Source organism: Micropterus dolomieu, linkage group LG05 (assembly GCF_021292245.1).
Source record: "Micropterus dolomieu isolate WLL.071019.BEF.003 ecotype Adirondacks linkage group LG05, ASM2129224v1, whole genome shotgun sequence".
NCBI classification, from domain to species: domain Eukaryota; kingdom Metazoa; phylum Chordata; class Actinopteri; order Centrarchiformes; family Centrarchidae; genus Micropterus; species Micropterus dolomieu.
In genome coordinates this window covers 14455743-14479840 of record NC_060154.1, presented here as the reverse complement: position 1 = coordinate 14479840, position 24098 = coordinate 14455743, and the positions used below count along the sequence as shown (strand labels likewise).

General features: G+C 39.5%; 1 protein-coding gene across 2 annotated transcripts in view; it reads right to left on the bottom strand.

Moving 5' to 3' along the window:
* Positions 1-24098, bottom strand: part of LOC123970916 (arf-GAP with coiled-coil, ANK repeat and PH domain-containing protein 2-like) — a 57042-nt gene extending 32944 nt beyond the window's left edge. For both annotated transcript variants that reach the window (XM_046049307.1, XM_046049308.1), the window contains exons 1-4: positions 23657-24098; positions 6684-6741; positions 2337-2456; positions 1613-1666 (exon numbers count right to left, since the gene is read on the bottom strand). In XM_046049307.1, the coding sequence (XP_045905263.1) occupies positions 1613-1666; positions 2337-2456; positions 6684-6741; positions 23657-23709 (285 nt within the window). In that variant the 5' untranslated portion in view covers positions 23710-24098. The remainder of the gene's footprint in view (positions 1-1612; positions 1667-2336; positions 2457-6683; positions 6742-23656) is intronic.

Sequence of the window (24098 nt, the reverse complement as noted above, 5' to 3'; positions counted from 1 at the left end):
AAAAAAATAAATAAAAAGATTTTAAAAAGTTGCAAATTGCTTTGTTTGTCCGATGTTTTGTTTTTGTAATTTGTAACTGCTAAATTGAACGGTCTTGATTGGATTAATCTTGTTGTGTCATATTTAAACGTAAACTTTTTGGATTTGGTTGCAAACTGCTTTGGCAATGTTGTTTAAATAAAACATTCAAGCCAATAAAACACGCTGAACTGAATTAAATAAATCTAAAAAAAAATAATAAATATATACTATTCTCTTGCTTTCCCAACAGTGGTATTGGTGGTTAGGTCTTTTTAACATATCAAAGCAGACAAAACACAAGTGTAATTAATAATAATAATAACTGTAATATTAACCAGTGTTGTGCATTCTGGGACACTTCAATAATGTTATTTGTTACAACTGTTAAATTCATCCACAACCACAAACATTACAAAAGCTTAAATTTCCAGTAGCAGCACCCCCGGTTTGTTCTAACATGTCTCAGAGACAGCGTGGTGTTGGCTTGTAACTCACTCTGAACTTGTTATGCAAAGCCAACAGAAACAAGATATGACATGGGAGATCAAGAAGAGAACTTCCACTGTAAAAAAGCCTCTAGCTCACCCTGTGCATCCTTTCTGTGTTTGAGGGATTCCTAATGAGAAGCTAATCAGAGAAAGGCACGTCTCCATTTCTCAATGTTAGTGTCAGTCCTACTAGAGACTGACAGCGGAGAAGGCTAACAAGAGGACACTGGGTAAGAACAGCCACATAATCAGATCTATCCTAATGGGCTCCTTGGAGAGTTTTGTGGGGGACTAGATAGGATACAACAATGGATAAGGCGACATGTTTATTTATTGTCTGAGATCTAGTGGTTGGAAGTGAAGTGCATTAGATGACCAAGCTGTAAGGCCAACACAGTCTGACTGAAGCCTGGAATGGTTCTTCTTGTAGTTCAGCTGTCTCCAGGATGACAACCACATCGTAAAACGTTGGCCATGACCACGTTTACTTCAGTAACGGATGATTTATTCCAACAGTCAAACACTCCACTACATGCTAGGCAGGGAATAGATTTTATGAGGCAGGAAAATCCTCTGTCAATACTATGGACTTTATATGCTAGGGGCAGATGTAACTTTTGTGAGGAGGGTTTTGTGACAAGAAAATCCAAAAGCTACGTTTAAGCAATGATTGTTTTTTTTGCATCTGACCCAAAGGATTTCTATATACTCAATTTTTATGAAGGGCAGTGTCTGCAGCAACACCCTGCCTCACATATTTACAGTAATATGAAATCCCACCTGGACACTACTTATTATAGCCACATCCTTCTACTTCTGAATAGCCCCAGTTAAACAGTTAGTTAAGGTTAAAGGTCTTGCTGTAGGGTACCCTGACACTCCGCTTCCATTTTTCAAACCAGTGGCCATCCTCTTACAGACCCATTTCCTCTGTCTTGTGGTCTGCTGCTGTCCTTCCCAGCAGTAAATAAGAACTCTGACAGTTAAAGAGTGGGTTCAGACTCTCAGCCCAGCTGAATTTTATCATCTCCCAGCTGTAAAGGAAAAAAAAAACCCCCAAAAGAATCACAATACATCCGGTTTCACATGGCAGTGATACATACCGTGTGATAGTTGATCATCTCCTGCAGACTCTCAGCAAACTTTGTGAGACTGGACTGTTAAGACAAAAGAACGACAGCCATGAAGGCAGGCAGAGAAAGAATGTCGCCATTCTTACAACAATAAAAACAAAATCCAAATTTCAATTATATGCTACATCACAGACATGTCTGGAAAGACACAAAACTCTTCAGTCAGACAGATATGGCTATACAGAAACGGTGTCTGTGTTTCTGGAGACACAATAGCACTTTGGTAAAGAATTCTTTTGGCGTTACTCCCTCCAAATACATGTAGTGGCTTCAAACCCAAGGGAAAGGCACTGAGTGGAATACACAAAGGCTGGCAGGAAGTGCTTGCCTCTCCATGCAAAATTCATATGAGAAGACAAAACAAAACTAAGCATGTGACCTCGGCAAGACCCAGCGGACACTACAAGGTCTAGGTACAAGGCCTTGTTTTTTTAAAATTAAGATTTAATCTGGTAATGTCATTAAGGATGAAAACACTTCACTCAAAAAAGACAAGAAGGTAATGTGTGTTTATAGTATATTATAAATACTATTAGCTAACAACTTTATTTGATGTTAAATATTTCACAATTTAAAAAAAGATCCAAAAGGAAGCCTGTCCCCATACATGAAAAAAAACAAAAACACATTCTAATAGTTCAAATGCTGGGGACTTTCTATGACTCAGATCAAGCCAGGTTGTGTTTTTGTTTACCTCGATGACCTCATCTTTGGTGGACTGCTGGGCTAGCTCCCGGATTCCATTAACAAACTGCTTGTTGGCTGCGTTGTAGGCTTTTCCAGCATCAATCATCCCAATACACAACTTCACCAACTAGAAAGAGAAAGAGGCAAATGGTTATTGGGGAAATAATTTAAGCAGACAGAAGATAATAACACTAGAGCGAAGAGAAACAAGAAATAGTGCCGGTCATTTCTTCAGGGCATCCTCTCTTATTAAAAACACTTGAAGTTTGCTGCTGAAAATGATACGGAAGATTTGGTAAAACTTGGTGCTGCAGAGGATAAAACAGAAAAGCAATATGCTTAATTAACAAGAGGCAGTTCTTCCCCTTCTGACTCATTTGGGAGCAAAGATAATTCCAGGTTATGTAAACTCACAATAAACGCTGGCCATTTTCCATCCAGTCCCACGCAGAAGATGACACACAGCCTGAATGTGCCTCTGCAGGCAAAACAGCTAAATATATCACCTAAAAATGCTAATTTTAAGATATTTCCTAAACAGATTAGTAAGTGATCAACAGTTAAATAATACAATAACAAAAGTCATATATTAAACTACTCTACACACAATGTATTGAACTTTCATATTTTAAAACCAAATTAATTCAGCTCCAGACATGTAACTGTCTAAGCTGCAAAGGTCAGAAGGTAAAAGGTAACTTTAAAATAGACCCATTAGGTGCTTGTATTTGTCACACATGCACACTAACCACCATTATAGTCTATACTTCCTCTGTGATCTCTTTTGAATAAGCTATTTTGTTTTTTCTGTCTCACCTGTGATAACAAACTGTCATATACAGTAAAAAATATATAATATTTTTGGATTAAGTCCATGGTGGTTGGAAGACAATCTTAATTGAATTAACTAAGTATTTATTTACTCAATTACCCCTGCCTTTCTTCAATGTGGCTATGCTCTTCTCTGCATTTATATCCATGAGGGCTAAATGACAGAAACAACTCCCAGTATAATGCAATACAGATCAACATCTCCACAACTGCATCACATGTCTAAAAACTGAACATTAAAACCTTCAGGAAGGTAGGTTTTGTTGCAAGACCGTTGTATTAGACTGCATAAATTTAGCTAGGTGTACCTAATAAACTGGCACATGTATTTATAGTTTGCTATAGCTCATGCAGAGCAGGTTTAAAAATGGCACGGTTAAAAGTGTGTTCACTTTTGACAACATGGCTGTTTACATCCCAGGCAGATAGGAAGCCCCAAGAAAAAGATCTCTTTAGCCCCTTGCTTATCGACTCCACCCATCAACAAGTACACACTCAGATACACATGCACCCTATCACAGCCATATTCACGCACACAAACACACCCACTCTCCAGCAGATCCTTCCTCTGCAGAGCAAGAGGGGAAGTGGGGCCGGGGCTGAGTCACAGAGGTGGGGTAAGGGGGAGGAGGGTGGGACTCTGTAAGACTGTAAGTCCAGGAACAATGAACTGGGATCTTCCAAGCTCGCTAGTGAACATACTCTGAGCTCTGGGTTTGGTTTGTTATCAGGCAGAACTACTGATTAACACTAGCTTGTTTGGATGGTTTATTAGTTTAGTCTAGGGCTGGGTGATATGGCCTATAAGAAATATTTTTAGGCGACACCTCGATATCCACATTTTGTCTAAAATAACATTACGTGCATTCTCAAATAGTGCAAACATGATGATCTTTTAGAAGATGATGCATTGCTGTAGATTACAACTACTCAATAATGTATAAAGTAGTTAAAATTAGCACAACCTAGGGCTGGGCGATATGGACAGAAATGTTCTCACCGGGGGCGGAGCTAGACTCTCAGCGCAGTGGGGGCGAAGCTTCATTGTGGGCCCACCTGCTACAAAGTCATATTAACCAAGTTTACGTGACCCCATACTCACTCCAAAAGTCCACATAGTCTGTCTGCTTCTCTGCTGCCGGAGCAGCCATTCTACTAAATATTTGTGCTTACACCAGAAGCACTGCAGTGCGAAGAAGCGTCACAGCGTCAAGCAGCACAGCGCAGATGAACCGGGCAGGAAGTCAGACAACAGAAACGGCAGAGAATTCGGTTAATCTTCAAAATAAAATACTCGTTACAGACTTCCGATTGTATATCAACAATAAACACTGTTAAATTAGACAAAAAAATTAAAGAATTTTACTACGTAGCCTTCTTAATCATAGTAGAAGCACAAAAAGCAAGCACTAATCACCAAATCAACAAAATCTAAACATGTCGGCAAAATCCGGCAGGTAAAACGCTCTTATTCTGAAATGCTCCCTGTGGTAGTTGCTAGATGCACCCGTCAATACGAGGAACGAAAGCGAGCCAGAGAGCTTTTAAGAATGTAGTAGGAGCACAAAAAGGTCATTAAAGTGGGGCAGGCTGCACGCTCCGCTGCTGCTTCCAGTGGAAGTTGAAGCCGTAAATAAACCGCTGCGCACACGCTGACACACGTCCCTCCCTCAGAATTCCCATGATGCTTGAGGGTGAAGGGAGTTTTGTTAAAATGTGATAATAAGTTTGCCATTTGTTTGAAATACAAATGATAATTTATGATTTATGTTTATTAAAACGTGTCTCCTTAGAATCTAGTGTGGTTTTTTTGGTAGTTGTCCAAATTTTTGGTTGGTAATTCTTATGGTGGTTTACCATTGAAACCACGAGTGAAGGTACTGTTTCATTTGATAAGATGATAAGAACTTCACCCAGTGCAGGGCAGCGACATATAACGCTGTTTGTTTGTGTCCATAACAATTAACTGAACTAACTTCATGGTCCACTTAGGGGGCCCCCAACAAGCCGGGGCCCTGGGTCGGCCGCCCCCATGCACCCACACTACCTCCGCCTATGGTCATCACGCTAAAAGATTTCCTATCATTCGATATCGATAATTATCACGATAAATGTCCAATCATTATGTCTTTAGATGGTTTTAAGCTATTCTTTATGGTCACACTTCATGCCAAACAGTTAATCACGAAACAAAACTGAGGCAGAACATTCAATACAATTAGGATAAAATCTTTTCTCAGTCCCTTTTCCTCAACAAAATATATATCTTAATAGAAAAATTAAGTGCTAATTAGTTTGTGATTCAAATGAATTAAATCAAACATTTATTATATTGTTATTGAGGAAAATTATATTGCGATAATTATCATTATTGTGCCCAGGCTTAGCTCAACCATAAACACCCACAGCAGTAAAATGCAACATACACATTAATGCAGGAGTAATATTAATCCATTAACATCATATGATGTTTATAAAACATCTCATGATGTTTTACATACATGTAAAACGGTGTCAGGGACCATTTTACTGCACAAGCAAATCTTGCCATCAATCTTGTATACTTTTACCTTAGTACAGTTCAGAATGCACAACCTTTACTTGTAGTGGAATATTTTCAAATTGGAGCTGGTATTAGTACTTTTGCTTAAGTAATGGACCTTAATACACCCACAACCTAACTGCATCTGTGTGTTACCGGCCGAGGCTCCCTCTTTCAGGAAGGTGGCTTTGTGGCTAACCTGTGTGTCTGACAAAGTCCAGCGGGTTTGTTCATGTAAGGGACTCTTTCCCAGTATGTGAGGGGTAGTTATGTTATTTTAGAAAGAGATAAAGTACGTAGATAAACTCAGATTGCAGTATAATAGTTTCTAAAAGGCTGTGTGTTGTGTTTGCCACTGCTTACTGTGTCGTCTTCTACTCTTCACAGCAGAGTTGGTCCAGACTGTTAGCTAGTTAGTTAACAGCTACAAGCCAGGCTAAAGTCAATTAAAATTGCTTTGTTTTTCACCACTCATAAAGACAGCATAACGGTTCATGTTCCTGATCTTACTATAACACTGCCTGCAAACTAAATCTTTTTTATACCCCCCCCCCAAAAAAGGCCACCTTTTTATGATTTTGATTTAAAATAATGTGATTGTTAGAATAAAAGATGATTACAGGCTATTTGCCGCCATTTGGCTGGCAGTTGGTTTTAATTTCCCACTGTGTTGGCAACGAATAGAATCACTGGAGCATCTGAAACACTGGGGTCAGCCATTATTTTTAGGAATTGTAGAAGTAAATTGTCCAATTATAGTACAGTGTAAAGGGTGTCGTGCACTTTTGAAACACCCCCACATGTTTTAGTGCAAGCATGGTGTCTATATTAGTCTTACTCAAAGGCAATCTGCCAGGGGATATACTGGGGCCAGAGACAAACCTGCAACTTTCCACTTAACAGGATGGCCTCTGTAGCTTGCTAGTTCACACAGTAGAACAACTGAACAATTAAGCAATGTTTTTCAAGGGTGGTACTCACTTTGTCGAGCTTGGATTCCAATTCACACACATCCCCCTCCACTTCCTCTATGGTGGCTCTGTGGGGAAAGAAAAAAAGCAATTGAAATCAAGTGTAACAATGACTCAGTAAGATCAACTTCACTAACATTGAAAGGCATTCATATGCTAGATGTTGACAAGAAGATAAAAGATACACTGCAGGGGAATCCTTATGTAAAGGACATAAACTCCCTCTGTGCCCATTTGGTTTACCATCTTTGTCGCATTATTACCATTTTCCCCATTTACCATCTGTCCTGTATACAGACTAATGAAGATAAAGCCACGCTATATTACACTTCCCTCACAAGTGAAAGCATTTAATATTCCACATGATAATACTCTATTTCAACCTTAAGTAGAAGGAAAGCAAAAAAAAAAGGCACACACATAAAAAGCATTAGAACAGCAGTTACCACAAACGTTATAGCTTAATTACTCTACCATTTTCATGTGATCATGCTCCATGATTATGGTACAAACATTTGCCCGATTGTTGCATCTTATATCAAGATCTTGCTTTTTTAAATATAGAGGGAACTGAAAGTTAAATGTAACAATTCAATTTCACCAACACATTCATATTTTTCAAGTGTCTGAAAACTATAAGTATTAGACATGATAATATACACTTCTACACTACTAACACAAGCACGTGCAGAAACACACACCATAAGAGGCAGTCAAACTGAGAGCTGCCATTTTGGGTAATGCCACAGGCCTGGGGTCAGGTCTGGCATTCTGCCCTTCAAAACATGAAAAAGCACAGCTTGGTTCTCCACATGATCAACAGCCTACGAGTATGAGAATGCCACGACAGGGGAAGAAGCAGCTCAAGAACCTCATCCAAGCACAGGCTTGGTGAATTAATTTCTGCTCATGTTTCAAGTCAAGTCAGAGTTTGATAGCCCAATATCACAAAGCATTTCTCAAACGGCTGTGCATATAATAGCAGCAACATGACCGACACAAGCAAAACACATAGAAATTTTTTTTGATAATAATCTGAGTAGTTTAACATGTTACTGTGACTGTTCTTCAGTGTAGGAAAGGTACACAAGTGGCTGATAAGTGGCTCTACTATTGTACATAGTAAACACCATAAATAAGATGCAACTACCACTACTTATGTATGAAGAGTCTTACTTTACTTCACTCATGGACACATCAGCAGGAAAGATGCTGGCCGGAAAGATGCCGGCCTTGAACTCAGGTGCGCCTATTAATTACAAAACTAGGGCAGTTTGTGTTCTTCACCCTAGTAATTACTCTTCATTTATGTTGGCAACTTCAGCCACATTAAAGTTCACCCTACTAAGTTAATAACAGAAACACTGGATTAAGTTCATAAAGTTTGAGCTGATAATGCAGTGATCGTTGATGGCATTTTAGTGAAAAAACTGAGCAGCAAAAGGCACCACTGCAAGATTAACAGTGAACGCCAAAGCCACAGAAGAAAAGTGTGGACTCACTAGATCACATTACAAAAGAAAACATGTATGACTGAACTACTTAATATGGTAATCCAACGAAGGTTAAAGTCAAGGGCAACTGGACTTGGTTGAAGATACTGGAAGACGTTTCGTCCCTCATCCAAAGGACTTCTTCAGTTCTGACTGACTGGCAGGGAAACTTAGCTATTTAACCTCAGTGGGGTCGTTTGCCAGGGTCATCGATACCGCTGGTTCGTTAGTGTTCCTGGTTGCTGTAACGACAGTCGTTATGGTCGTTAGGACAACCAGAGGTCAAGACTGAACGACCATCGTTGGTATCTTCACCTGAGGCCAATAGGTTACGTTTGTTGAGTTTCCTGGGAAGTGATGAAAGGACAGCCTTGTAAGTGGGGGATGTGAGCTGTATGTGTGCTGTAAGGAGATGAGCATTCATTCCTGGATGTGCACAACCTACCCTCCAAAGGAACGCAAGATACGCGTGGGAGCCATCGTGCGTACGCAAACGTGTAGTTAAAAGCAAGTATATCCAGTGCTTTATAGTTAAATGAAATCTCAATGTTGCAAGTCCTCGTTGTAGACAGTCATTTAGTATTAGATGCATTCAACAGCAGGTCACTGTAACATTATCATAGACGGCATGTTTTAGAGTCAGATGGCGGTTGACAAACAGTTTCTCGTAGCTTTGGATTATTATTAAGTGAGTTAAAGAGTGTTAGTACAGGGATAAACTAGATGTGAATATGCTACATTGAATCTTTCAGCAATCTATTTACAGTTGCACCTTCCTGCAGCAAATATTTATTGATGTGCAATTGTTTACAGGTGAAGTTGGTGAAACTGTAATCTATTTTATTAATATAATCCATTTAGGAAAAGGTATTATAGCCTACATACAGAACAGCTTTCAATATCGGCCTCTTTCTAGTGTGTCTATTCTAAATTTGGGAGTGCACACGTATTCAAGCCTTTAAGGTAACTGAAACAGACCAGTGCTAGCTGAGAGGCAGGTTTGCGACTTTATCTGGTTATTTTCTCTCTTTACAAAGATACGTGTTGCAGTATGAGAGTCCTACCTGAAGAGAGGCTGTAAAGTCGTAATGTTTCGCGATACGAGAACCACATACAACATTATTTATCAAATTGGGTCGTACTTGATGAATTTATGTGACAGATTCTGGTTTTCAAAATAAGGTGTCTATACAGTATGGAAACAAGATTAATTGGATTATATCCACAGAAAGTATAAAACGTGTGTCCATTAAAAGTAAATGAACACGTGATTTACTTTACCGGACTCTCTGGGGCCTCGGACCCACCCACCATAGTCTCTCCAAATCCTGTGGGAAACACTGAGTAAGGAGCACATTTTGACTATTTAATTAATGCGATGGTAAAAAAAGGCAAAATAAATGGAAAAAATGCTTCAGCCAAGAATTTTCATTTCGGTGCATCCCTACGAAGGGCCAAAGCATTCGAAGAGCAGCATGTCCCGGATCAGGCTTCCCTGGATGAATAGGGTGCAATCTTACGAAAAACCATGAGGGGATAGCGCAATTACACTGATATGCTCACACAAAAGCCACTACCATAATACCTTCATTTATCAATCAAATAAAAGCTTTGACTGAGAAATTGAAGCATGGGTCTTCCAATTATTCTGTAATTAAAATTTCTAAATACAGATATGCTAGCTAAGCAGATCTAGTAATACTCTATTCTTCAGTCTCTCAACAATGCCTGTCGCTTTTTCCTTAAAAGCACTTGCACAGGTGTAGCTGCTCAGGAGCAAACAACAGGACAGAGCGGGCAGCTCTTAGATGTGAATTGGAGGCAGGATGGCCTGGAAAAGCTCAGGCACACTCAGCCATCTGTCCCTGGAAAAATAGTGGTTTAGAAAAATTTACCTTGGAAATCTAAATTAATCCAGCCAGTCACTCTCTGGCTTTCTATGCAACCACGAGAACACGACATTTTCCTTCTAATCTTGTAACTTGAGCCAGCGGGGGGACTTGTGAAAGTGCTGACAGAGGATAAGAAAAGGAGGGGCCCTGGCAAAATTAAAATCTGGGCCATTGCCTCATAACTCTGACCTTGGAGCAGGTCCAGCCTGAGTCTGGATAATGAGCAGAAGCAGAAAGAATGAGAGAACGAGAGACATGCACTTTTATTTTATAACACACCTCTTCTTCACTGAATAATATGCAGTGATAGACTGCTATAAACCATGGAAAGAGCAATACATTGCAGTTACATATCCAAGGTGTGAATCACCCACCCACCCACCCACACAATATATATATATATTTAGAGGGAAATTCAGAGAAACACCAGCAGTCCTCAGCCTGAACATTGAACTGACAATGATATACTGACTTCTGATTCTGGGAGGGTTGTAACAGTGTGCAAAATTCATAATCTGATATACTTCTCATCTGGGGTGACAATTCTTTCTCTCCGTTTATTCAGAAAAATATAAACACTTAAGTGGAAAGAGTTGGATCATGAATCACCTGGAATTACAAGGGTAAGTAGAACTCCAATTCTGGAATTTTTTTCTTTATGGCTAGAGTAGGTCAAGAGTTTAATATACCTTCAGTACTGCTCGAGTCGTCAGGCATATAGCAGTTATGAGACTTGAGTCGCATTAAACACCAAAGTACACAGATAACACCCTCTGCATAATGAACTAGCCAATAGCCCTGTGCTCTGCTCAGGTTTATAAACTACATTTTAGTTATTATGTAAATGCTGTTCCCCAAAGCACGTGTTTAAAGGCGCATGCAGACCACAGCCTTCAGTGTTGGCCGATCGCCATGCTGTTGAGACTACACAACTTGACATCTTGTGATGAGAGTCTTGAAGTGGTTGTGGCGTTCACACTACGTGACTGATTGGTGACAGGGGGTGACACACTACACGAGCTGACAGTGGCTGTGTCACCCGATGTCTAGTCTTCAAACCGCGTTTTGTCAAGAAAATACATGAAATGTGAAACGGGAAATGACGCGACAATACACACGAAATAGCTGTTTATAATTGCTATCTTTAGAATAACAAAGACAAAGAATATGGGTGAAAGAATGGATTAGCACACGCAAGTAGCAGGGATCGTCTGTGCTACAGAGAGAGCTGGAGGTGAGTAAAAAGTTTTTTGCAGTGAAAAAGTAGCTGCCTGCTCTGCCAGCTGCCTGCTCTCATTGGCTGGATGTGCATGTCGAGTCTAGAGTCCGACCGATTTATCGGCCGGCTGATATCGGCCAATTGCATTTAATCGGCATTGACCGTTTATAACGGCTGATATGTGACAATTAAAAAAGAAACAAAAAGTCAGATCCTTCACTCATGTCATGGGTGTTGCATAGTTTGCCCACCAGAGGGCTAGCTGGGTGTTGGAAGCTAGCTGACAGACATAACTGTAGATTTATTCTGAAACAGTGTGGCAGTTAGTGAACGGTCCACTTTGGTTCCAATTTGTCCCTAGTTCATCACTTCTAAATAATCTCTAAAATCACGTAACGTTACAGCAGCCGCCGCCCGTTGCTAAATTAGCCACAAAGCTAATGCCGTGTTTATCAGTGGAGGAGCGCTAACATCATAATAAGCCATTAAACTATAGTTTCTGGTGTATTCTAAATATATCTGCGAGCCGACTGTCTGCAGTTAGTCGGCATGTCTGCCGGACATGTAAATAAACGTGAGCTGAACAAGAATCTAACTCGGCTTCCTGTAGCTCCTCTTTGTGTGACGTTGTAGATGTGAAATGCTGTCAGAGCTGTAACGTCTCTGGTTGTAGTTATAACGTTAGTTAAATGAAATCTCAAAGTTGCAGCTCGTTGTGTTAGTCATTCAACAACAGCTCACTGTATCATAGACGGCATGATTTTGACAGATGATGGTTTCTCGTAGCTTTGGTTAGAAGAGTGCTGGTAAAGGGAAACTACATGTGAATATGCTACATTGGAATTATGGCAGATTATGTGTAAAGTGAAATACACTTGCTTATCATCTCTCACTCTTTCTGTTTACAGATGGCTGAAAAAGTTGCATGTTCCAGGAACATTTATTGATGTGCAATTGTTTACATATTCATTTTTTGAGACAGTAATCTATTTTATTAACATAATCCATTTAGGAAAAGGTTTTATAGTCCACATACATACCAGCTTTCAATATCGACCTGTTCTAAGTGTAGTTTATACAGTAAAGGGATCTACTATCCAAATCATTCTCTAAATCTAAATATCGGTTCATTGATCGGCTCGTTTTCACTTTAATATCGGCATTGGCCCCCAAAAACCCATATTGGTCGGGCTCTAGTCGAGTCGGCCAACTCCTCCAGATATTTGGCATGCTGCATATCTGGCTGGTGTCTACGATGCACCAGGGAACCGTTTTGATGTGTCTTTGAGTAGTTCACACATAACGACTGGTGACCGCAGACCGATCGGTGATTTACCCATGGTTCGAATTACAGGGGTCTGACCCCCCTAATTAAAGCTTGGACCCCCCTAAAAGAGGCAAAAACAAGAGTTCAGGGGGGTCTTTCTTACCAGTCATTGTAAATATTACAATATATTTCCCATATTCATGCCTTATATTTAAGCAGATTTCTGAAAGCCCTAAATGGACCGTACCATTTCCTAACCTTGACGTTAGTTGAACGTCTTGTCTGCCCACATCACTCGCAGCACAGCTGCTCCAGTCCAGTCCACCACACGCTGGTGGAGACACTGTAAGTTAATGTCAGAAGTTAACTATCTAACTGCTTTAATATACTTAACTTTCCTACCTTCAGAGTTTCGTAATGGGCATTTATTTTACTTTAAATGAGCTATCTGATGTTAGCTAGCTGATAGCCCACCCTGTCATTTCATTACAACTATATCATTTCATATTTTATATAGACCTAACTGTTAGCCAACAATGGTGCTTAGGCATGAGCAGTGAAATTGACGATTAGTTATACTAGATACACATTTTGACATCAATATAGAGGTTATAATTTAATTTTCAGTATTATATGAGTCTTTCTACAATAAGCATATTTGTTTTCACTCGTACTAGACAGTACACAGAGACCAAAAATTCCACAACAGTGTATGACTACTGCTTTATTGAACGCATTCACAGACAACATTAGCAGTAGGAAAGGAGATATTTGCTACAAAAAAAAAAGTTGAAAGTTAAAACTTGAAATGATAAAAATTAGGAATTAGATATGATAATGCAGACTGTATTTATGATAGTGTCTTTGGTTCCAGTTCAACATTGTGTGGGTCTGTTTTGAGCGGTGTGGTCCTGATGGTCTGCTGTTGTGTCTGACCTGCTGGCAGTTTTGCTGTAGAATAGTGACCTCTGACTACAAAAGTTGTTTGGTATGGGGCACCCGTGAACTGGTGTAATGACCCACCATGTTACACAGCGCTAAATATTATGTAGCCGATCTGCTTGCTGTTTATCTTGATTCTTCAAACTACCTACCAAACTTCTTAAGGTTTTTGCAGGTCAAACAAGGGCCTCAGTATTTCCACTACCTTGTCCCTCAGTCATTGCACAACAAAGCACATATAAAAAAGGAAATCAGATGGTTTATACAAACCTTGAGATAAACAACCATTGAATGTCTTTATCTCAAGTTCTCAGAACATGACAATGAAGAGTGCAAGTATTTGTAGGTAAGGTGTACTGAGACTGACATCAGTAACAATGAGTCAATGTGTCAGGTTGAAGTGCCGTCTCTGAGTTGAAATCATGATTCTGGGTTTTTTGGGGGGTTAAAGAAAGCAAAGACTCTCCTGATGGCCATGAGAAATCACTTTTATGCTCTCCGTCAGACAGGGCAGAGATTATCTGCATCTAACACTCTCAGACATCAGAAAGCATTAGAAAATAAGAGATGTAGCCATCAAATATTTTCCCTACTTACTACCTACTAAACAAGAGTGAATGGGGGGGCTTTTGTTTTCCTAGAACATTCAGACACACTTCTACATTCTTAATAAAGCGATACAGTGTTATCCAAACATTGTAATATGGCGTCAATAAGCTTGCATCTCTCAACAGCACAGGTAGTGTGATAACAGACTGGGTGATAAGCAGACCGAGTGGATGATGCAGGTATTCTGGCCAAACATCCGATATCAGGCTGCAAACTAAAAAGAAGCAGCACCTGCCGCCATAGCAGACAGGTAAAGAGGGCTTTATGTGGTGAAGATTTTATCAGTGGACAAGACCAAGTCATTGTATGCCATTTGGGGGCTACATTTCATTCATTGCATCATTTGATAATTTCAAGTGATTTGTAGGAGAATAATTTGTGCATTTTGAAAGATGGGATACAGCCCTTAATCATGATAGTAGTATGGTTTTATCAAGCACACAAATGTTATAGTTTGGTCCACTATATTTTGGTTGGTATTGTAGGAAAACTGAAGGGAAAGGAAGCAGATTCAAGTAGTAAGTAAACACTAAAATAAGGTGGAGAATTAAAATGGTGAAATAGAAAATGTACCCTGCCAACATTGCACTCTAGGCTCTAATCTACTTTATGTCATTAAAACCTTGCCTTTTGAAGTTGATTCTGTTCTAACTCCTAATAAACTGTCAAAGAAAACTGTATTAAAAAAGTAAATGTTCCCAAGTTCATGTGTTCACAGTCTCTGGTTTTACTCATTCAGCACCACAGAGAAATCATATCCACCACATTTTTTGATCCTTACAGCTAAGAGGGGACTGTCCCTCTGTGACAAAACTGGGGTTAAGAGGTAAATTCCAGCAGAAAAGTAAAAGGAAATAGCAACGTATGATTACTAGCCTTTTCACCAAATGCAACAATATAAATTAGCAAACTAAGACATCCTAGTTTAAGTGTTATTTGGGTGTGAGTGTTTAGCCGGGGTTAAATAAAGACAGACGAGTGGTATGAAGCCCATGAAGAGAAGAAAAAAAAAAAAACAGCTGCCTTGAAAACCACATGAGTGAGAAAGAGGCCAATTCAGCATCACTGAGGGAATGTTTGGGTCCTATTTCACTTTAAGTTGACCAAGATCACGCAAAGGGACACTAATCCACAGTATACGCCAGACAGAGATCCACATTACTGTATGTCTATAAGTAAAGCCACCTGCTTGGATTATATTATTCTTGTTGAGATTCTAACACTGTTAGTTCTGATATTTGCACCCTAATAAACTGACAATATTAAAGGATAGTACAGGTGAAACTCAAAAAATTAGCATATCGTGCAAAAGTTAATTTATTTCAGTAATTCAACTGAAAAGGTGAAACTAAGATATTATATAGACTCATTACATGCAAAGTGAGATATTTCAAGCCTTTATTTGATATAATTTCGATGATTATTGCATACAGCTTATGAAAACCCCAAATTCAAAATCTCAGAAAATTAGAATATTACATGAAATCAATAAAAAACAGGATTTTAAATACAGAAATGTCAGCCCTCTGAAAAGTATAATCATGCATATGTACTCAGTACTTGGTTTGGGCCCCTTTTGCATGAATTACTGCCTCAATGCGGCGTGACATGGATGCTATCAGCCTGTGGCACTACTGAGGTGTTATGGAAGACCAGGATGCTTCAATAGCGGCCTTCAGCTCTTCTGCATTGTTCGGTCTCATGTCTTTCATCTTTCTCTTAGCAATGCCCCATAGATTCTCTATTGGGTTCAGGTCAGGCGAGTTTGCTGGCCAATAAAGCACAGTAATCCCATGGTCATTGTACCAGGTTTTGGTACTTTTGGCAGTGTGGGCAGGTGTCAAGTCCTGTTGGAAAATGAAGTCAGCATCTCCATAAAGCTCGTCTGCTGAAGGAAGCATAAAGTGCTCTAAAATGTCCTGGTAGACGGCTGCGCTGACTCTGGACTTAATAAAGAGACAGTGGACCAACACCAGCAGATGACATGGCTCCCCAAACCAACACAGACTGTGAAAAATTCACACTGGACTTCAAGCATCTTGGATTGTGTGCCTCTCCATTCTTCCTCCAGACTCTGGGACCTTGGTTTCCAAATGAGATGCAAAATTTGCTCTCATCAGAAAAGAGGACTTTGGACCACTAAGAAACAGATCAGTTCTTTTTTTCCTTTAGCCCAGGTAAGACGCTTCTGACGTTGTTTGTTGTTCAGGAGCGGCTTGACAAGAGGAATACGACATTTGAAGCCCATGTCCAGGACCCGTCTGTGTGTACTGGCTCTTGATGCAGTAACTCCAGCCTCAGTCCACTCCTTGTGAAGCTCCCCCACACATTTGAATGGCCTTTTCCTGACAATTCTCTCCAGGCTACAGTCATCCCTGCTGCTTGTGCACCTTTTTCTTCCACACTTTCCCCTTCCACTTAATTTTCTATTAATGTGCCTTGATACAGCACTTTGAGAACATCCAACTTCTTTTGCAATTACCTTTTGAGGCTTTCCCTCCTTGTGGAGGCTGTCAAAGATGATTTTCTGCACAACTGTCAGGTCAGCAGTCTTCCCCATGATTGTGAATTCCACTGAACCAGACTGAGAGACCAATTAAGGGCTCAGGAACCCTTTACAGGTTTTTTGGATTAATTAGCTGATTAGAGTGTGACACTTTGAGCCTACAATACTGAACCTCTTCTAATTTTCTGAGATTTTGAATTTGGGGTTTTCATAAGCTGTAAGCCATAATCATCGAAATTATATCAAATAAAGTCTTGAAATATCTCACTTTGCATGTAATGAGTCTATATAATATATTAGTTTCACCTTTTAAGCTGAATTACTGAAATAAATTAACTTTTGCACGATAAGCTAATTTTTCGAGTTTCACCTGTATATCATAATATGACCACCATGCCTTTTAAACTGTCCATCTGCCTTATTCACATTAATATACACGTGACCTAGTAACCTATCATAGCTAGACAGCTAGTCTAAATGTCAACATGAAATTTTCTACTTTGGAAAATCTATTACATTTGGATATCTGAATGAGAATCTTCTTGAAAGTCTTTAAATAGACCAAAACTTAAATATAGTCCAGTTACAATTATATAAAAAAGAGAAAGCACCAAAATTTCACATCTGAGAAGCTGGAACCAGCGGGTCTTTGGTTGATTTTGGTAAATTATAATCTATTACCCAAAAACTTTGATCTAAACCTTCTTTAGATCAGGACACAATACCACCTTAAATTGAATCTGGTAGACACAGCACCAACACTTTTAGGGTTGCCTGGGAATCCACTAAAATCTGTTGTTTTAGCTACTTTGAGTAAACATCTACATAAAAGTATTTTATTTTAGTAGTAGGTACACTGCCAACAACCAACCAAAATTAACATCAGAAATAGACAAAGCCTTATATCCTTCCTGTGCCCTCCACCTATTAGTCAGAGCTCTGACTCTATACTGTTGTAACATCTTCTATAAAAACAAAGGCAACAAATTTTTTTGTTGTTGCAGCGATTCAACGACCATGATCCAAAACAAAGAGTGCCGCCTCTCTGGCTCTGTGTAGCTGTTGGCAATGGGCCAGCAGGCTGTGTGCACTCTGCATGCAGGAGTGAGGTAGCTGAACAGGTTTGTCGTCCGAGCTGCCAACACAATCGAGTCTTCTGTGGGCCTGGGGCACAGACGTCTACACTTCAAAGACCATCTGCTCTTCACACAGTTTCACTTTCCTCCTTATTGGAACATCCAGTATTTCTAACGAAGATGTTCTGCTCTTTGGGGATTGACTGGTTTGACTGGAAATTGAGGTTGGGCCGATAGACGAAGCCAATGTTCATTGCCGACGGCTGACAGATATCACAATGTTGAGCCGGTGTCGTGATTATATATTATTATTATATATACACACCATCTAAAATAACTTCACCTAAAGTTTGAGCTTCTTAATTGTGAGGATTTGCTGCTTTTCTTTACATCTTGTGCAGATTAACCAATAATGAAAATAATCTTAATTTGCCGCCTTGATGTCTTAATACCTTTTTTGCCTCTGCCCCAAACGGAGTTATTTAATGTTAAGTATCTGCCAGAACAGAGTCCAATCCCATATTTATATTTCCTTACATAATACAGCTGCAAACTCCACAGTTAGCCCAAAGCAGGCTTACGTCAAAATGACTATAACTAATCCCATTTAGATATGTCTGACGGTTGAATAGCTCTGCATTACAACTTTCCTTTGATGTCTTCTAATTATATTTGGTATTTGTCATCTCTTCTTCCTCCTAGTGCTTCTGCTGTCATAGTTTGAGTGTATAGAAAGAAGATTAAACAAGGCGTTAGCTTTTCTGACATTTTTTTGTTACATTCTTATGAATGTGGAATGAGGAAAGTTTATTCCACTGGACTGAAATGACAGTGGTGGCGGCAAACAATTCAACACTCTGAATCTGTTACTGTGGATGGAAATGTGAAGAATGGGGTGAGCTTCAGCGCTGTGATGTAGATCCTGTAATTGTTACTGAGCGGAGGAGAGGTGATATGGAGGGGGCTCCTGCTGTGGTAAAACCTACCATTTGACGCACGAGCTTCATCCACATCAACAAGATGAAGTCATAAGTTAAAGATAAAAAGTTACACAATACAGGAACTTGGGACATTTAGGCCAATTTCATATCTTGTACATCCCCTGCGCTCCCATGTCATACATAAGCTGTAGGAAGGAAAGACAGAGCAGATGGTGGGAGTCATAACTGCAGCATTTTCAGTATCTAAAGTAAAGTCTGAGGAGTGACCGGCTCTGTAGGAGAGAAAACCTTAAATAATATAAAAATGTTAAACAGGAGTTATTACTTTGACAGCTAAAAACTAGGGGTCCAACTAACCACTACTTTCATTATTACTATTAATGTACAATGTTTTGTTTTGTCAAATCAACAGTTTAAAACTGAAAGTTTACAAATATCTTTATATTTCAGCAGCTGGAATCAGAAAATGTTTGGTGTTTTTACTTGAAATGTTTATTATGAATTGAAGATTCATTTTCTGCAGCACAATAAATAACATTTTCCTTTATCTTATTTACTATACTGTCCCATGAAATACAACTCTAGCAGTACCAATAAGCAGGACTACGGGTCAGTCCTCACATTTCATTAGCTGTTAATTGCCTTTATTAATAACCATCTAAAAGGAAATGAACCACAGCTCAATTAAATCAAACTGCAACAAGCCCAGCATGCGAACAAGCCTACAGCTGGACTCCCATGGGAAAGGAGTTAGTGCTCATACTGTATCGTAGTATGAACACTTCTAATCAGACTCTGGGTACTATATTAGGGAAGACCGCCAGTGATCTGCTGGCTGTACAGCTGCTGTCAATGACTCAGGGGAAACTGCAACCGGGACTGTTCGACCAATGACCTCATGGGATGGCACTCGGCCAAGCTCAGAATCAGCAAAACCAATCAGGAGCAAGTAATCACGTTATCATGTTTAAGAGGCGAGTGAAGACAGGGGAAAGGGTTGCTGTTAAATAAAGAAATTAGCTCACTTCTGGGCAGTTCATGTCAACTGGGTATAAAAACACATCCATCCTACTCTTGTGATGTTTTATTTATTAATCTCTTGGTGTTGTGCTTCCCTCTGTGGTTCATCTAGAACCTCAGCAAGCCGATGTATATTTTTCTTCAATTGGTTAGAACCTATGCTAAAACAACTGTCATCATTATTGTTCTTGAACTACCAAAACAAACAACATACTGCTAATTTAATATGAAAACTTGCTAATTCTAGTCTCTGCTGGTACCTTGCAGGACAGACAAGCAACTTAAATATGTAAAACATTTACTTCTAAATCATGTGGGGAGAAAAGCCACGGCCCTCTGAAGGGAATTTTCGACTCATACTTGAAGAGGATCCAGGAAAGGCTGAGTCTATTCTCAAGTGGAAAACTGGGCTATGAGGGTTTACCGCCAAAAATACATAATTTTTGCACTAATGGATCTCTCCTCTAGGCTGAAAGCATGGTTTATGACCAAAGACAGCTTCCCGACTAAAATGAGGATGAGAGCAAAAAAAAAGAAAAAAAAAAAACGCGGGGTGTGCCAAATTACCACTTGAAAACAACCCTCTCCACATTTGGGGGCTCCATATTCTCTGGCACAAAGTTAAAAGCGAACACCAAAATGGAAACAGATGTTGAGCAAGCGAGAGCTGCTCCACACTGCTGTGTATTCCATGTGTTCATCCATTCTTTCTTTCTCTCCCGCTCTGTCCTCTTCTCGGGCCAAACATAACGAGAATGGAAAATACCAGTGAAACAATGGTGGTCGCAGTGGAAAACTGCACCGTGAAACTCTCTGATCAGTCCCAACCCATCAGGATGCAGCTACAGTGGACTTGCAGTCAGGAAACTTAAAAAGATGACTCTCATAAAGGACAAAGGGCACTAAAAATTTAATAAAGCTGGGCTCCTGGTTGCAGAGGATCACGGCAAGGTGCTTCCTAGTCCTATCAGACTAACATGATCAAACACAGACTAGATTTAGATTTCCAATTTTAATATTCAGGTGGCGCTAATATTTGTTATCCTTAAAGTTACAGAGACACAGAGCTAAACATTGACAAAAATAAGGCAGACCAATTACTGTGATTGCTTTTGCACAAATGGTACGTGTTTGTTACAACCTGTGCTACATCGGACAGGTTTATGAACAGCTATTTTGTACTAGTTGCTAATATCAGGTTTCTCTCACATGCACCCTGATGTGTACAGCGAGTTGAAAATACTGTACAGAGCCAGAGCGCTCTGTTTAGGAGAAAAGGCTGAACTATATTTCGCAAAGAATAAAGTTTGGATGACCATGGAGTGTGTGGGAGAATACATGCTGTTGGGTTGTAGACACTCTCTCAAAAAATGTCTCTTTAGCAAAGGAAACATACGACCAGGTGAATTGTTAAGATAACAAAAGAGAATCAATTATGTTTTTTAATCTTCTCGTCTATAAATGTCAGAAAATAGTGAAAAATGCCCATTGACAATCTCTTCACAACTGAGGAGTTGGAACTAGCTAACGTTTAGGCTTTCTGCTTGCAAAATGACTTTGTAGCTTTGACCATCATATTAATTGATGAACAAAAAAGTTGCTAATTAATTCCCTGACTAAACATGAATCAAGTTGTTTATAATAATCTGACCAATACACTTTATGTGTATAGATGCCCATGCACACTCACAGAGATGTTTCCATTTCTGTACCTTCTTTATATTGCTGCAGCATTCCTTAATAAATTAGCAGACTTAGCCATCCAGTCTACAAAGTCATGTTGAAGTTTAGCAGTTTCCAATCCAGTTCTCAATTCAGAACAAATTTTGGAGCTGGCCTTTGTTGACATATAATCTATTTTTTTATTAATACTCTGTGATCAAGCCTTATACATAAAATTATTGACTTTCAATAGGGAAGAGGTATCGTTTGAGGTCTATGGGGAAATACTTTATGGACTGAAAGTCATTGGTTAAAGGTTTTAGTTTCAGACAATGCATATTCACCACAGCCTCAGTCTGCAGCCCGGCTTAAGTAGTTTCATAACTTTGTTCTAAAATCTACATCACTGACTCACACAACAATAACTCATATCAATTATTTTGACAGACTGTCTATTGCGATATGAGTGACAATTATAGTGGGAAAGGTAATTTTGCATTTCATTTTCGCAGAAAAAAATGTAAAAATTATCTAATTTTTGCCAGGGTCTGTACCAAACAAGCATGCTCCCTTACGTGTGGAGAATATGATTCGTAAGCCAAAACATTTCTGTAGCACCACAATGCTTTATTTATAGTGGTATACTGTGATACATTTTACCTTTATCAAAAAGTTGCAGCTCCTGCAATTTGGATATTGCGCCTGGCCATATTGTGATTTTGGTAAAATGAATTAATTGTTCATCACAGACTAGATGCAACTAGAACTGGAATACATACTAACTGCAATGTTTTAAAGAAATGCTGGTAAATACTGGACCAATTTGAGTACATAAACAATTCATAAAAAGGTATAATAATGACTGATATCCTCAAAGTCCAGCAGCCTTGGTAATACACAGGGGCTTACATCACTAGAGTGTTAGACCAACCAACCTAAAGCAACACAGCTGACTGACGGTTCCCTTTATTCTGATGCTTTAAAATGCTCCAATTAGTTGTTTTACAATGCTGTTCCATTCTTCTGCAGACAGCTTTCTAACATCTGTTCCTCGTTTTTTTGTGAGAGAGGATGTTGCAGCAGCAGCAAAAGGAGTGGGGGGGCTTAGGGAGGAAGGAGGCAGGCGCTTTCTCCAATCTCTGGAAAACGCAAAGCAACTGAGGAGGAAGTTGTAAAAAAAACATCCCATTTTACGCAACATTTTGGCTTGATGAATTGAAAAAAAAAAAAAAGAGAAGAAGCTGGGAGTGACGATGTCAGAAAAAGACACCGCTGCCAATAATACATCACGTGAACACCCACCACCTGACAAAACTGCTGGAGAGCTTCTTCACTCTGGAGTGGACCCACCCACTACTCATGAGGTCTTCTCCTCACGCAAATATTTACTAGTAGGTGAAATAATAAAATATGGATTATAGGATGTACGGCCTGATGTGGCTGGTGGGAGAAGAAGTGTGAGCCCTGTCCAGTTGAGATGATTCATAGACTGGTCGATCGACAGAAAATTAATCAGCAACAATATTGTTAAAGACATTTTTAAAGCAAAAATGGCAAAAATAATTCACTGGTTTCAGCTCCTTAAATGTGACTTTTTGTTGGTTTTCTTTGTCATCAAAATATTAAACTTGACAGTTTTGGGGTGTTGGCTTATCTGAATATGTCAACTTGAGCTTTGGGAAATTGTGAGAGGCAATTCTATTATTTTCTGACACTTTATGGCCCAAACAATTCATTGATTAAGCAAGTAAATAAGACTAATTAGGTTAATTACATCCCCAGTTTTCTGTCCTGCCAATACTAGCTGATAAAAGTATTTCTTTCCAGATAAATAGGAAAGTATGTTACAGTATGATGTACTGCATACAATAAAAATGAAAGCTGAGGTGATGTCATAATTACGAGATAAGATGTCATAATTATGAGATCTTATCTCGTAATTATGACATCTTTTCTCGTAATTACGAGATCCTGATCTCGTAATTTTTTTTCCTTTGGTGAATGCAATGCGCTTCCGTACAGTGGCAAATGAAGTTACTGGCACAGACTTTATTAAATATATATTCCCTTCTTCCTACATAATTTATATAAAGAAAACAAGCGCTAGAACAGCTTGCTCCTGCCCATATGAGCTTACCACACTGGTCAGTGAGTTTATGTTTGGTTTCCTCCCCGGCTGGCCCCAGCTTTCTTACAGACAAAAATAGAAAAGCAGCAGGCAGCAAGCGGCTAGCTGGTTAGTTATGTTACCGTTACTGCTGAGTCGCTTGTGTTATCAGGCTATTAGCTGGTCACTTTTCCGTGTGATTAATAAATAACCACTAACCGGGACAAAAGCCTGATTGTCATCACTCACCTGAACCGTGGGGAGTCCTTCAAACATTCCTCGAAATCCACAGTTATCTTCATTTTGCCGCAGTGAGTAAAACCGCAGACTTGCGCTCTCTTTTATTAAAGACAGTAACGTTAACTAACGTTAATCCAGGCTGAGTCTTTCGGGCTAATTAGCTTGTTTGCTAACGTTACTGTACCCCTGTCCGACCAGCTGGCTCCACTCTGTCACTGCTCCGCTAGCCAGCTAGCCTCAGAGGCCAGCAGCTACGATGAAAAAGTCGCGGCAATGCGACCATAAACGACTGTATGTTGAATGTGTGATTGCCCAAAACGCGACAAAACTATTATCAGACGCGGCGGTCAGTCCTGAAAACAGAAAGTGTCGTCCGGCGGTAGCTAGGTCATAGCAGCCAGTGGGAGAGGAGCTTTTCTTCAGCGCACACACACTACAGCCAAACACAAAG